This window comes from Hemitrygon akajei, chromosome 2 (assembly GCF_048418815.1).
Source record: "Hemitrygon akajei chromosome 2, sHemAka1.3, whole genome shotgun sequence".
Classification (NCBI taxonomy): Eukaryota; Metazoa; Chordata; class Chondrichthyes; order Myliobatiformes; family Dasyatidae; genus Hemitrygon; species Hemitrygon akajei.
Genome location: NC_133125.1, coordinates 26,018,628 through 26,032,200, shown reverse-complemented (window position 1 = coordinate 26,032,200; position 13,573 = coordinate 26,018,628). Strand labels below are relative to the sequence as shown.

Here is a 13,573-nt window from a genome sequence, read left to right as displayed (position 1 = left end):
AACCTCACTCAGCATACAGGAACAATTTCTTCCCCTCAGCCAGATTTCTAAATGGTCCATGCACCCATGAATGCTACCTCATTATTCCACTTCTGCATTATTTAAAGTTCAAAGTACATGTATGTCACCATAAACAACCCTGAAATTCATTTTCTTGTGATTCACTTTTTAATTTACTTTTTTAACTTTCAGTTATTTTGGTGTCTTATACCATACTACAGGAGACGGGGTGGAGATACATCTCTAACAAAGGAGATGTAAAGTGCACCTTCCCTCCGCTAGCCTGCATGTCACCCTTGGGCAAAGTGTAGCACCCGCTTAGCCCCTTGATCAGGGTCAGTTAAGCCATGGGACCCCTGGGGTGGATAGTTGTATGAGCAGCTGGTGCATATCACAAGTCTTGGTTATGTGACCGATGGCGCCAGGAAGACAATCTCTGAAGAGCATTGATCATTGTCAGAAATAACTCACACCATGAGTCTCAGCAAACTGCAAAGCGGCAAAGCTTTATTTTTCACGAGTCTGCAGAGTCGGACCCAAAACTGCTCCAGCAGTATTGAGCCCAGAGCATTACATTTCACTTCCTTTTATACAGTTTCAAGTAGGTTATCACGTGTCCCTCAGTTGCTGTATCATTCCTACAATTATTCATAGTCAGCTCCACTCTCCCCCTCCCCACAGGCTTGTACATTTCGGGGGTCACATACACATTTTCTCATATCCTCTGTCCTTGGAGTTAGCCATCCGCAGAGCCATGTCTGCCAAGTTTTCAAACACTTATCGGCCTTGGAGTTAGCCACAAGAGTACAGCTTATCTCCATCTGTTCCATCCACCTCCGCTCTCAGCTCCTAGCTCAATGACTCCTTTTTAGTTCTTCATGATTACCACAAGGTACAGATTGTACCTATACAGTTTTGCAAGAATCTTATATCCTTATTTAGCAATGTGTCAGCATATGTTTTGTAAGCTTAGATCTTAGCACAGTCTAACCTTAACCCTTTCTCTTCTTACAATTCCACCCTTTTTCTTTTTAGAGTGTGCTAAGGATTTGTCCAGGGATTCCACTCTTCCAGTTCTCTGCCTCGTTGCAACAGCATTTTAGCCGGGTCAACTGGGTTCCCTGGCTGCATTACCTGTACTACTACTCGCGTTATTAATGCTCTCAAGCAGGGTATTAAGCATGGTAATATGATTATCATTATGAGTATTCCGCCAAATATTAACAGGGCTATTCGCCACCAGCTTCCTCCCAGCAGACTATCCAGCCAACTCAGGTTCCCTAAGGATCTCCAAGTTTGTACTGGCACATGGGCCAACTTCCGAATTTTGTCGGATATTTTCAACACTGCCTTTCCATTATCATTTATCTTTAGGCAACAGTTTGTCAGATTGAACTTTCCACAGACCCCTCCCTCGGAGGCCAATAGGTAATCCAATGCTAATCGATTTTGGTATATGGCTGTTCTCATCTGGCTTTGCTGCTCAGCCAGCAATTCCAGAGCCAATGCGGTTTGGTTGGTGATCACCTCTACTACAGCTTGTAGGCGTATTATTCGATTTAACATATATACCGGGGTTCGGTAACCCCATGACCCATCCTGGGCCCAAGTTGCTGGTCCGTAATATTCAATGATGCGTGCTGGAGGCCACTCGTCGCCCCATTCTCCCACCTTTATCTCCCGCTTCTCCCTTCTCAGTGAGTCAAATAACTTGATTCCCAATTCCCTATCTTCATCCTGGGGTAGGAGGAAGAACTCTGGCCTTATAAGGCCTAAGAAACAAACTCCTCCCCATCCTTTCGGCAATTTGGTGTATGCCTGATTCCCACAAATCCAGAACAGACCTTCTGGAACAAATCCTCCTTTCTTTGCTTTCCGCCAGGCTTTCCAAACACTGGGAATTCCTTCGTACGGGTTATGCCCACTGCAATTCCAGATTCCCGAATTGTTTCCCATAGCCGTACAATTGTCCTTTGCCCCTTTAGTTATGTACCAAGTCGGCTCCTCGGGCCACCAAGTGGCATTATTTTTTGTTTTAGCCAACTTTATACTCTGACATGGGCTTTCTCCTACTTTCACCTTCCCTTTTCTTTCTACACATACTTGTCCTTCCGGATAGTTTGTTAACTTCCATTCTTGCGTCCTCCCAGTCCTTTTCTTATCCCAATCATGAGCCAATAGCTCCCACACACTCAAACTCTCACCTATCCATGGCCATTGCTCGCTCATGTGGGGTCCCCCACAAACCCAACAGTCACTTACATTTAAACTTGTAGCTATTCGAGTTGCTAAGTCTATAAACAGGTTTTCCTTCATTTCCGGTCTTGTTTTTCCATAGGTTCCCCATTCTTCTCTGACTCCACCAAACTCTGCCCTTCCTTTTTCTTTCCTTTCACATATCCATTTTGTCTCAGGGCATGTACTTTCTCGTACACTCCAACTTCTCCCTTCTCCTTTTTCTTCTCTCACTGATCCACCGGGGTATCCCCTGTTCTTTCTCAGTGTATATTTTATTCCTCCCTCTTCACATTCCTCTTTTTCTTTTCCATAACATTGGTCATTTACATGTGAATGTGACACAAGGGCCCCGGGTCGTTCTTTTCCTTTCTCCAAAACTCGGTTCCTACACTTGTCACATTTCCCTTCTATTTTTCCCACATACAGAATTAAATATATTACAGTCAATAATGTAACAGTCCACATTGAGTTCATTTTTGTTGCCTTTTCAGTTTCACCACCAACGGTTCTTCACTGGGAACACAGGTCCACTCCGTGTGTCCCTCAGGCTTAACTGGTCCCTTTATTCTGGATGCGTGGGTCCACCCTTTCTCTTTTGTTCGTACGGCCGCCTCGGTGGTTAACAGGACCTGGAAAGGGCCTTCCCACTGTGGTTGTAACTTCTCCGGCTTCCAGGTCCGTACCAGAACCCAATCTCCAGGCACGATCTGATGTAAAGCAAAGTCGAGCGGCGGAGTCTGGGCCAAGAGACCCTTCTTCCGCAGTTCTGCAAAGGAACGAGATAGTGCCAGTAAATAGTTCCTTATAAAAATATCACCCCCTTGTAGCGTGGGGTACCCTTCTACCTTATTCCAATACGGGAGTCCAAACAGCATTTCATAGGGGGAGATTCCTATATCCTTCCTGGGTGCTGTTCGGATTCTTAACAGGGCGATGGGGAGACACTTAGTCCAGGGTAACTTGGTTTCTAGCATTAATTTGGTCAATTGCACCTTTAAGGTACTGTTCATCCTTTCCACCCGTCCCGAACTCTGGGGATGCCACGGGGTATGGTATTTCCATTGGATACTCAATGCATCACAAATCAACTGGTGCGTCTTGGAGGCAAAGTGTGTCCCTCTGTCCGAGTCTATGGACCCCATGATCCCATATCTGGGGATTATGTTTTCTAGTAGTATTCGGGCTACTGTAGGCGCATCGGCCTTTGTGGTCGGGTATGCTTCCACCCAGTGGGTAAAATGATCCACTATTACTAACAGGTACTTCCATCTCTGCACTGAGGGTAGTTCGGTAAAGTCGATCTGGACTCTATGGAACGGTCTCATGGCCAGTGGCTGGCCACCTCTTGGAGTGGATCGCATCACTTTCTTGTTTATCCGCTGGCACGTCGGACATCCAGTTATCTCTTGCTGGGCCAGTGTGTATATTCCTTTGCATACATAGTCCCTCAGAATTGTGTCGCACATGGCCTGTACTCCCCAGTGGGTTTGATGGTGCAACTGTTGGAGGATGTTGCGGGTTACTTCCTTATTTAGTACCTGTCTCCCATCCGGGACCGTCCATTTACCATCAGTGTCTTTTCGGGCTCCTAGTTGGTTCATGCTATCAATCTCTATTTGGGTAAACATAGGTTGTTTAGTAAGTCCTTCCCTCACTGGTATCAAGGTCAGGAGTTGGATCGGGTCTTCAACGGCTGCTCGTTTGGCCTCCCCATCGGCTAGACGGTTCCCTACTGCTTCAGGTGTTGATCCTTTTTGGTGTCCGGGTACATGTACTACCGCAATCTCAGTTGGTAGGGCCAGGGCTCCCAATGTCATACTTATCATTTGCTCGTGTGCCAGTCCCTTTCCTCTGGCCGTTATCAGTCCTCTTTCTTTCCATATCTTCCCAAAGGTATGTACTATCCCATAGGCGTACTTAGAGTCAGTGTATATTGTTCCGATCCTCTTCTCCAATATCCTCAGAGCCCTCTGGAGTGCGTATAATTCGCATGACTGGGCCGACCAGTTTCCCGGTAATCTCCCGGACTCCACTATTCTTTCAGTCTCTCCGTCAATGATGGCATATCCGCTGTGCCGTACTCCATCAATACATCGTGAGGATCCATCTATATACAATTCCTGTCCTTCTCCCAGGGGAACTTCCTGTAAGTCCTCCCGGCTCTTTGTTTGCAAGTCCAACAATTCAATACAGTCGTGTTCTGACTCCTTTTCTTCTAGTCCTCCATAGAGGAACTGGGCTGGGTTGCAACTGGAATCCTTTGCGAAGTTTAGGTCTTCTCCGGTCATCAGTATAGTTTCGTACTTTAGAATGCGGGAGTCAGTGAGCCACCGATGTGCCTTCTGGGCTAGTAGGGTGCTGACCGAGTGGGGAGAATGCACTGTGATCTTCCCTCCAAAGGTTAGTTTCCGGGCTTCCTCTACCAATACCGCTGTCGCTGCCACTGCTTGGATACAGGTGGGCCATCCACGCGATACCGGGTCTAACATTTTTGACAGGAAAGCCACGGGTTGCCGCTTTCCTCCTCTTAGTTGGGTGAGTACCCCTTGGGCCATTCCTTCGGCATTGTTGACGTACAGCTGGAATGGTTTTTCCAGGGCTGGCAAGACTAACACCGGAGCACGGATCAATTGCCCCTTGATATAGTTGAATTTTTGCTCCTCTTCCTTTGTCCATTTTACTGTTTGCTCATCTTGCCCGAGTTTATCATACAGAAATTTCATCAGGGGAGTATAATTCTCAATCCAGATTCGACAATACCCCACTAACCCCAGGAACTGTCGTATCTCCTTCTTGGTACGAGGTAGCGACATCCCTGTTATTCCAGCTATCCTTTCTGGGGTAATGCTTCGCTGTCCCTTACTGACCCGGTGTCCCAGATACCTTACTTCCTTTTCCACGAATTGTAACTTTTTCTTGGAGACCCGTAGCCCCTGTTTCCCTAGGAAGTTCAGTAATCTGATGGTATCTTCCTGCACCCCTTTCTGTGTTGGCCCGGATAGTAATAAATCATCCACATACTGTAGCAGTTGGTTCTCTGGAGCACATTGGAATTCCGCTAGTACTTGCTCCAAGACCTGCCCGAATAGGTTAGGTGACTCAGTGAATCCTTGCGGCAGGACCGTCCATCTGAGTTGTCTTTTCCGCCCTGTTGTAGGATTTTCCCATTCAAACGCAAACATGTCCCGACTGCTTTCTTCTAGCGGGCAACTCCAGAAAGCATCTTTTAGATCTATTACACTGAACCATTCATGGTCAGGGGAGATTTTACTCATCAGGGTGTACGGGTTGGGTACTACCGGGTATCGGGTCTGGACTACTGCATTTAGACCCCGCAGGTCTTGTACCATCCGATAAGTCCCGTCCGGTTTTCGCACCGGGAGGATGGGAGTATTATATGGCGACATACATTCTTCCAGCAGTCCATCTGCGATCAGCCCTTCAATTACCGGCTGCAGCCCTTTTCTTCCTTCCATCGCAATGGGATACTGCTTCCTCCTTACTGGGCGACCGTCCGGTAGCAAGGTGATCTGTAGAGGGCTGATGTTCAATCCTCCCCTATTTCCCTCTCTATACCACACCTCAGGCTCTATTTTCTGGTCGTCCTCTTCTTTTAATGCGAATAATTTTACTATTATTTCTCCATTGTTCGGCACTGTTCCAATGCCCAGTTGCACTTGCAGGTCCCTTCCTAATAGGTTGAATCCTGCCGAGGGCAGCAGGAGAAGGTCTTGCCTTGTTGCCCTATCTTCATATCCGACTTCCACATTGTCCACAATGGGCACTTGTATCGTTTTTCCTCCGATACCGGATACCTTCATTACTCTTGTTCCTGTTCGGGCGCCGGGAGGTATCTGGATTACACTGGATCTTTCAGCACCCGAATCTACCATAAAGGTTGTGTCTGACCCTTGGGGACCTAATTTCAGATTTACCAGGGGTTCCTGTCGATAGTTTCTTCTCCCCAAGGGTAGGAACCCCCGACCCCCCTAGTCTTCGTCCTCCATCATGGCATATGACCTGACCTCTCGCCGATACTTAGGACATTCCCGTTTAAAATGTCCTTCCTCATTACAGTGGAAGCATCTTAGAGTCCTTCGCGTTTTCCTTCCTGGTTCTTGGCCATTGCCTCGGTCTGACCACGTTCCCCTCTTTTCCCTGTTTTCTGTGGTTACTTGCTGTACTGTCTGAACCATTATCCTAGCGGTCTTTTTCTGTTTCTCCTCGTCTCTTCTTACAAACACCTTCTGTGCTTCTCGCAGTAATTCGCTCAAGGGTTTTGAATTCCAGTCCTCTATCTTTTCTAGCTTTTTCCGAATATCTGGCCAAGCTTTTGATACAAATTCTACCCTGATTAACTGTTGCCCCACCTCCGTCTCCGGGTCTACCCCCGCATATTGTTGCATATTTTTCCGAATTCTATCCAGGAAGTCAGTTGGGGTCTCATCGGGGTTTTGATGACTTCCAAATGCCTTATTGAAATTATGACCCTTGGGGACCGCTTGTCTTATCCCCTTGATCAGGAATTCCCTCATATCCCTCATGTTTCCTCGTCCTTCAGGAGTCTGTTTGTTCCAGTTTGGCTCCGTGAGGGGAAACTTAGGTGCCCCTTCGGTAGTCTTTTCTTTCTCCCACATAACTATAGCCGCTTGTCTTATCATTTGTCTCTCTTGGGTTGAGAATAACGTCCCCATGATGGAATACATTTCATCCCAGGTGTATATATTAGGCCCGAGGAACTGATCCAACTGTTCAGCCAGTCCCATCGGATCTTCCAGGAGGTTCTTCATTTCTTTTTTAAAGGTTCTTACCTCAGTGCTGGTCAGGGGAACATTCACATACCCCGTTCCCCCATCAGGTCCACTCATCGGGACCTCCCTTAAGGGGCATAACTTGGGCTCCTCTTCCTTTTTCACCCGTTGTCGTGTCCGGGAGCGCGTCATAATAAAGGGGGGTCCTGATTGTGGTGGATTCCCTTCCTCCCACTTCTTCCTTTCTTTTTCTAACCACTCATCGTATTCCTCTTTTCGTTTTTCTTCTTCTTCCGCCCATTCTTCCCGTTCTTTTTCCTTTTCAGCCTCCGCCTCCCGTGCCGGATCGTCCGGTTGGAGGGGGGCAGAGGGAGCCGCCTCCGGTTGTTCAGGCCGGGGCACGTAAGGCGGAGGTAAATGATTCAATACTTCCCAAGGAGGTTTCTCCTTGTTCTTTGTTTCCAATTTGTAACTTCTGGCTGAGTCTCCTGGCCCCGAAACCCAGCAAGAGGCGTATTCACTTTCTTCTTCTTTTACATTTGGCTTAGAGTTTACATATATGTTTAAGGCCTGTCTAACCCAATCCTCATCTGACCCAAATGGTGGCCACCATACCGAGGACCCTTTTATTGGCTGTTTGGACCATAATTTGCAATATTCTACCATTCTCTTTTTCTGCTTTCCCTTTGTTCGTCCATATCCCCATCCTGCAAACATTCTACCGAGGGGGCTATCAGGAGGTACCTTCGGGAACAAACCCGAACTCTCCGGCTCCTCTTCCTTTGAGCTTCCCCCTCCCATTATTCCCTTCCCGGCCCGGTTCTTTTTACTCTAGGTGTCGTCACACCTAGTTTACCCGGTCACACCCACCTAGATCTCAGTTAGCTAGTCTCACTTACCCGGTGTGCCGTAGAACCGTCTCCTTTCCTCCCTGCTTTGCCGCCTTGCGCTGTCCGGATCTCACTCGCTCAAGCCGTTTCAGACGACGAGCAAGGAATCAGGGACTGCCGAACTCGGCAGGGTGCACCTTCTCCGATGTCCTTCCTCTCGCCCTCCACGACCGGAGTGGGGATCCCGGACGAGACCCCCAGCTGTCAGAAATAACTCACACCATGAGTCTCAGCAAACTGCAAAGCGGCAAAGCTTTATTTTTCACGAGTCTGCAGAGTCGGACCCAAAACTGCTCCAGCAGTATTGAGCCCAGAGCATTACATTTCACTTCCTTTTATACAGTTTCAAGTAGGTTATCACGTGTCCCTCAGTTGCTGTATCATTCCTACAATTATTCATAGTCAGCTCCACTCTCCCCCTCCCCACAGGCTTGTACATTTCGGGGGTCACATACACATTTTCTCATATCCTCTGTCCTTGGAGTTAGCCATCCGCAGAGCCATGTCTGCCAAGTTTTCAAACACTTATCGGCCTTGGAGTTAGCCACAAGAGTACAGCTTATCTCCATCTGTTCCATCCACCTCCGCTCTCAGCTCCTAGCTCAATGACTCCTTTTTAGTTCTTCATGATTACCACAAGGTACAGATTGTACCTATACAGTTTTGCAAGAATCTTATATCCTTATTTAGCAATGTGTCAGCATATGTTTTGTAAGCTTAGATCTTAGCACAGTCTAACCTTAACCCTTTCTCTTCTTACAATCATGGTTGGGGTCACCCATGCTTGTGAAGACACTGCTCAGAGGAGGGCAATGGCAAACCACTTCTGTCAAAAGATTCACTGAGTACAATCATGGTCATGAGACCATGATCACCCCCATCATACAACACAGCTCATAATGATGATGATGATGATGATGATGATGTACTGTACTGCTGCCACCAAACAACAGACGTCATGACATATGGCCGTGACAATAAACCTGATTCCATTTCTGATTCTTCAACAGCTCTCTTTTCCCCCAAATGCATGAGCTCTGTTTATCATCTCCAAGGTAGTTCTGGGAATACAGATCCATTTTAACTGATTCTGTATAAGAATGAGTTTGGTGTCAATGACTTTACTTACATTACTTACGACGAACAATGGTGCATTCCATGGCTCTATAGTTAGACCTTTATCCTTCACTATCTCCATGGTGCTAGGTGATGTTATCATGAAGAATGGAGTTTACTTCAATATCTACAGGAAAACTGATAAAACTAAAGCTATTTGTTTGACTTTGAAGATATTTCTCCCTTCCTCCTTCCTATCCATACCTCTGACCTAGATCTACTAACATCCCTCACTGGCAGCTCATTGTCAAACCACAGCAAATATTGGATTTCTGCCTGTTAAGCTAGTTTTACAAACTTTCCTTGCTGTTTTTCCACATCTCTCTCCCTACTACTGAAATTCTGTATATTTTCCCACAGTACTGTGAGATTCATCTTCTATAACAGCCCATTATGTGTTCTTGGTACATCAGCTGTTCACAACAATCAATTTATCCAGAACACAGCAGCCTGTAATCACTCCATTCCTAAATACCACATTCCAACCATTTTTGTCCTCCTCAAGCTCTATCTGATGCACTTTTGCTCATTCTATTTGTCAAGTATCCTTGACAATACTCAAGTATCCCATTACCCCATTAAAATTATCCATTTTGAATATCTTACTCTTCACTTACAGTATACTATACCAGGTATCTCATATTTCACATTTTTCCGGCTAACTTCTCTATCTTCCTTCAGTTTATAGAGTCGCGTAGGGAGCGATCCCTGCAGAAAGCAGTAAGTGGTGGAGGGAAAGATGTGCTTGGTAGTGGGATCCCATTGGAGGTGGTGGAATTTACGGAGAATTATACGTTGGACCTGGAGGCTGGTGGGGTGGTAGCCCTATCCCGAGTGGGGTGGTGGGTGGATGGGGTGAGGGCAGATGTGTGGGAAATGGGAGAGATGCGTTTGAGAGCAGAGTTGATGGTGGAAGAAGGGAAGCCCCTTTGTTTAAAAAAAGAAGACATCTCCTTCGTCCTGGAATGAAAAGCCTCATCCTGAGAGCAGATGCGGCAGAGACGGAGGAATTGTGAGAAGGGGATAGCATTTTTGCAAGAGACAGGGTGGGAAGAGGAATAGTCCAGGTAACTGTGAGAGTCTGTAGGCTTATAGTAGATATCAGTAGATAGGCCGTCTCCAGAGATGGAGACAGAAAGATCAAGAAAGGGGAGGGAGGTGTCGGAAATGGACCAGGTAAATTTGAGGACAGGCAAAGTTGGAGGCAAAGTTAATGAAGTCAACGAGCTCAGCATGTGTGCAAGAGGCAGCACCAATGCAGTCGTTCCACAAAGCCAACAAAAAGGCAGGCATAACTGGGACCTATACAGGTGCCCATGGCTACACCTTTGGTTTGGAGGAAGTGGGAGGAGCCAAAGGAGAAATTATTGAGAGTAAGAACTAATTCTGCTAGACGGAGGAGAGTGGTGGTAGAGGGGAATTGGTTAGGTCTGGAATCCAAAAAGAAGCGAAGAGCTTCAAGACCGTCCGGGTGGGGGATGAAGGTATATAGGGACTGGACGTCCATGGTGAAAATAAGGCTGTGGGGGCCAGGGAACTTAAAATCATTGAAAAAATTCAAAGCATGAGAAGTGTCACAAACATAGGTGGGAAGAGATTGAACAAGGGGGTATGAGACAGTGTCAAGGTATGCAGAAATGAGTTTAGTGGGGCAGGAGCAAGCTGAGACAATAGGTCTACCTGGACAGGCAGGTTTGTGGATCTTGGGTAGGAGGTAGAAACGGGAAGTACAGGGTGTGGGAACTATGAGGTTGGTGGCAGTGGATGGGAGATCGCCAGAGCTGATAAGGTTGGTGATGGTATAGGAGACAATGGCCTGGTGCTCCTTAGTGGGGTCATGATCAAGGGGCAAATAAGAGGATGTATCAGAGAGTTGTAGCTATGCCTCGGCCAGGTAGAGGTCAGTATGCCAGACAACAACAGCTCCCCCCTTATCAGCAGGTTTTATAGTGAGGTTGGGATTGGTGCAGAGGGAGCGGAGAGCAGACCGTTCGGAAGGAGTTAGATTAAAATTGGAACAGGGTGCAGTGAAGTCGAGACGGTTGATATCCCGTCGGCAATTAGCAATAAAGAGATCCCGAGCAGGCAGAAGACCAGAGAGGGGTGTCCATGAAGAGGAGGAGCGTTGAAGATGGGAGAAGAGGTCATCGATGGGGGTAGGAGAGCCCTTGTCAAAGAAGTAAGCTCGGAGACAGAGCCGGCGGAAGAAGAGTTCAGCTTCATGGCGTACGCAGAACTCACTGAGGTGTGGGCGAAGGGGGACAAAGGTGAGTTCCCTTAATGAGGACAGAGTGCTCTGCCTCGGAGAGTTGAAGGTCGGAGGGAATGGTAAATACCCGGCACGGATGAGAGATGGGATCAGAGGTGGGAGGGAGGCTGGTTATGTCAGTGGAGAGGGAAGGGTTGGGCTGAGAGGAAGATGGAGCCTCTGAGGGCCCAGGAGCTGACGATGGGATCTGAGGGAGAGGGGATTGCAGAGTGGTGGGGGGGGAAGGGGAGACGGGAGTCACAATCACAGCATGTGAAGACCCGGCCTGGAGTTCAAGGCTGGAGTCGCAGTCGGTGGTTGCGCAATCGCTTTGAAGTTGTCCATGATCGTTGGAACTCGCGTTGATGGTGCTGGTGTCCGGGTTTTCAATATGCCCTGGGTTGCCATTGATGGTGCTAGAGTCCAGGTTTTGAATATGCCCAGGGTCGCTGGGGCAGCCGAGATTGATGGCCGGGGCGAATCCATGGCCATTGGAACACGCGGTGATGGTGCTAGAGTACAGGTTTTGAATATGCCCAGGGTCACTGGGGCAGCCGAGATCGATGGCCGGGGCGAATCCATGGCCATTGGAACACGCGGTGATGGTGCTGGAGTCCGGGTTTTGAATATGCCCTGGGTTGCTGTTGCTGGTGCTGGAGTCCTTTGCTCCTGTTATATTTCCAAATTCACTCTCCACTCCACATTGACAGATACAGTACTGTGTAAAAGTCTTAGACATCCTAGCTATATACTGTATATGTGCCTAAAACTGTCTATTGGGGGATCGCTTTGTTAAGCACCTTTGCTCCAGCCACAAAAAGCAGAATTTCCTGGTGGATAATAATTTTAATTTCAATCCCCATTCTTATTCCAACAGGTCGGTCTATGATCTGCTCTACTTCCATGATGAGGCCACTGTCAGGTTGGAGGAGCAACACCACAAACTCCGTCATGAAAGCTTCCAACCTGATGGCACCAACATCAATTTTACTAACTACTGGTAATTTTGCTCCAACATCATTCTCTCTGCTTCTATTCCCTATTCTAGCTCCCCCTTCTTCCTCTTCTCTTCTCCTCAGCTGCCTATCTCCTCCCCCAATGCTTTCCCTTCTTCCCTTTCTCCCCTGGTCCACTCTCCTCTCCTTCTTCTCCAGCTCTTTACCTTTTCTATCAATCACCTCCCAGCTTCTTACTTCATCCACCCTCCCCACCCACCTGGCTTCACCCATTGCCTTCTGACTTACACTCCTTCCCTTCACCTCCCCAACCCCACCTTCTTCTGGCTTCCTCCTCTTCCTTTTGGTCTGAAACATTGACTGGTTATTCATTTCTACAGCTGCTGCTTGGCCTGCTGCATTTTGTATATGATACTCTGGATTTCCAGCATCTGCAGAATCTCTTATGCTTATGTTTATTGTGCTCAGTTCTGGTCACCTAACTATAGGAAGGATATCAGTAAGATTGAAAGAGTACAGAGAAGATTCACTAGGATGTTGCCGGGTCTTCAGGAGTTGAGTTACAGGGAAAGACTGAACAGGTTAGGACTTTATTCCTTGGAGCGTAGAAGAATGAGGGGGGATTTGATAGAGGTTTACAAAATTATGGGGGGTATAGACAGAGTAAATGCAAGTAGGCTCTTTCCACTTAGATTAGGAGAGATAAATACGAGAGGACATGGCTTTAGGGTGAAAGGGGAAAGATTTAGGGGAGCATTAGGCGGAACCTCTTCACTCAAGAGAGTAGTGGGAGTGTGGAACAAGCTGCCATCTGACGTGGTAAATGTGGGCTCACTCGTAAGTTCTAAGAATAAATTGGATAGATACATGGATGGGAGAGGTCTGGAGGGTTATGGACTGCGTGCAGGTCAATGGTACTGGCGGAATAAAGTTTTGGCACAGACTAGAAGGGCCGAATGGCCTGTTTCCTGTGCAGTAGTGTTCTATGGTTCTGTGGTTCTACTCAGCGGAACCAGACCCCCAGCTAGGGGTAAATAGCCCACTGCCTTGTGGGCAGCTTCAGGAGAGATGAAGGCTACGGGAGTAAACCGAGAACCAGACAGCAAATCCGGAGTGGAGCCCCTAAGGTGGCTGGGCATCATTGAACATCCTTCCAGCAGCTCCTACAGCCAAGCTGGTGCCAAACGTATTGCTTCATAAGCTTTCCTTTGGACTACACTGGTGAGACTGACAGGAGGTTCTTGACGACTGGGCATCTCAGGATTTCCCGAGAAAACTTCCATCCTGGCTTGTGAGTCACACAGATGCCAACCAATCACTAGTGGAAAAAGTCTGATTACATTTACCCTATTCATTATTTGGATGTGTTCTCCA

General features: G+C 47.5%; 1 protein-coding gene across 1 annotated transcript; it reads right to left on the bottom strand.

The window, feature by feature from the left end:
* Positions 1-486: 486 nt before the first annotated feature.
* Positions 487-8,636, bottom strand: LOC140740126 (endogenous retrovirus group 3 member 1 Env polyprotein-like). Its single transcript, XM_073069058.1, has 2 exons — positions 7,889-8,636; positions 487-3,004 (listed from the first exon to the last, which is right to left on the bottom strand). The coding sequence occupies exon 2, from the start codon at positions 2,710-2,712 to the stop codon at positions 1,042-1,044; it is 1,671 nt and encodes a 556-aa protein (XP_072925159.1). The 5' UTR covers positions 2,713-3,004; positions 7,889-8,636; the 3' UTR covers positions 487-1,041.
* Between the last annotated feature and the right edge of the window lie 4,937 nt (positions 8,637-13,573).